This window comes from Tursiops truncatus, chromosome 1, assembly GCF_011762595.2.
Source record: "Tursiops truncatus isolate mTurTru1 chromosome 1, mTurTru1.mat.Y, whole genome shotgun sequence".
NCBI classification, from domain to species: Eukaryota; Metazoa; Chordata; class Mammalia; order Artiodactyla; family Delphinidae; genus Tursiops; species Tursiops truncatus.
In genome coordinates, this window is record NC_047034.1 from 82,837,611 (window position 1) to 82,838,794 (window position 1,184).

Genomic DNA, 1,184 nt, shown 5'->3' on the forward strand with positions numbered 1-1,184 from the left:
TTAGATAGAAAATCCCACCACATAGGACTTCTGAGGTTTGGTACAGTAGTTTGTTTTGATGGCTTCATGTATACAATCACTATAGTCAGTATTACACTTGCCACACTTACAGCTTATAGCTACAGGGTAGGAGAAATAAGGAGTAACATGGCGTGGGCATCCTGGTATTTCTACAGTCTTGTACATGAAGTCTCTATATGTACAAACATCCTGGGACAGAGCATATTTGGGAAGAAACAGCTTGCCATTGAAGTCCTGAGGAAAGAATTAAAAAAGGAGCATACTGTGATAGGACTTTAGAAAGTATATAGATAATGGAAACAGATAAAAATCAATTCACTTATATTCCTTTGTCACAAACAGGACTGGAGGAGGATTCCTTAGTTCCATTCCCCGGTACTAACTCAACATATCCACACTAAATCCCATAGAGACAAAAGTGACACCCCCTCTTTTACCTTATATCATGAGAACAAGATAAGTTTTAAATAAATTTTGGAAGTAAAACTGTTATAAAATTATCTGTATCCACTGTGCTGAGTAGGTACTGTAACCTGTGTACTCTACCTCTACAGAGCCAATAACTGTTAGATTTTGGAAATGAGGTTGTGTTTTATCTCATTTTCTCTCTGGATAGAAATGGACTGAGTCTAGGTTTATCTAATTTTCAGCTAAAAGAAGTGAAATGAACTACATACCCGTGTCATACAATATCCAGCACAGATGGTAGTGTTGATGGTTAGGCAGTAAGCACACTCTTTCCTTTCGACATGCATCATATACTCAGTTGGAATACAAAGAGCCATTGCTTGCCCACATGCAAGGCCAAAAAGCATGGACATCAGGAAGATAGCAGTCATGCTAAATCAAAGATAAAATTAAAGAATCTATTACATGTATCCTTTAGGACATTCAGAAGGGACATTCAGAAAGAGCTATAATGTGTGTGTATGTGTGTGTGTGTGTAAATATATGTATTTATTGAATGTCTTCTTTGTCCTAGGCCCTATATTAGGTGTTTTTACATAGTTAATACTCTCAGTAACCTTTCTTTATGTATTTAGATGTGGCTATGATCCACATACCCCACAGTGACAGAGCTCACATAGTGAAAGTCCTGTTTGCAGGTGCCACTTAGCTCCACTGGGCAGTGAAATGGCAAGCCTGAAACACTATAACAGAAA

General features: G+C 37.7%; 1 protein-coding gene across 1 annotated transcript; it reads right to left on the minus strand.

The window, feature by feature from the left end:
- Window positions 1-860, minus strand: TSHB (thyroid stimulating hormone subunit beta). Its single transcript, XM_033861410.1, has 2 exons — window positions 699-860; window positions 1-255 (listed from the first exon to the last, which is right to left on the minus strand). The coding sequence occupies exons 1-2, from the start codon at window positions 858-860 to the stop codon at window positions 1-3; spliced, it is 417 nt and encodes a 138-aa protein (XP_033717301.1).
- Between the last annotated feature and the right edge of the window lie 324 nt (window positions 861-1,184).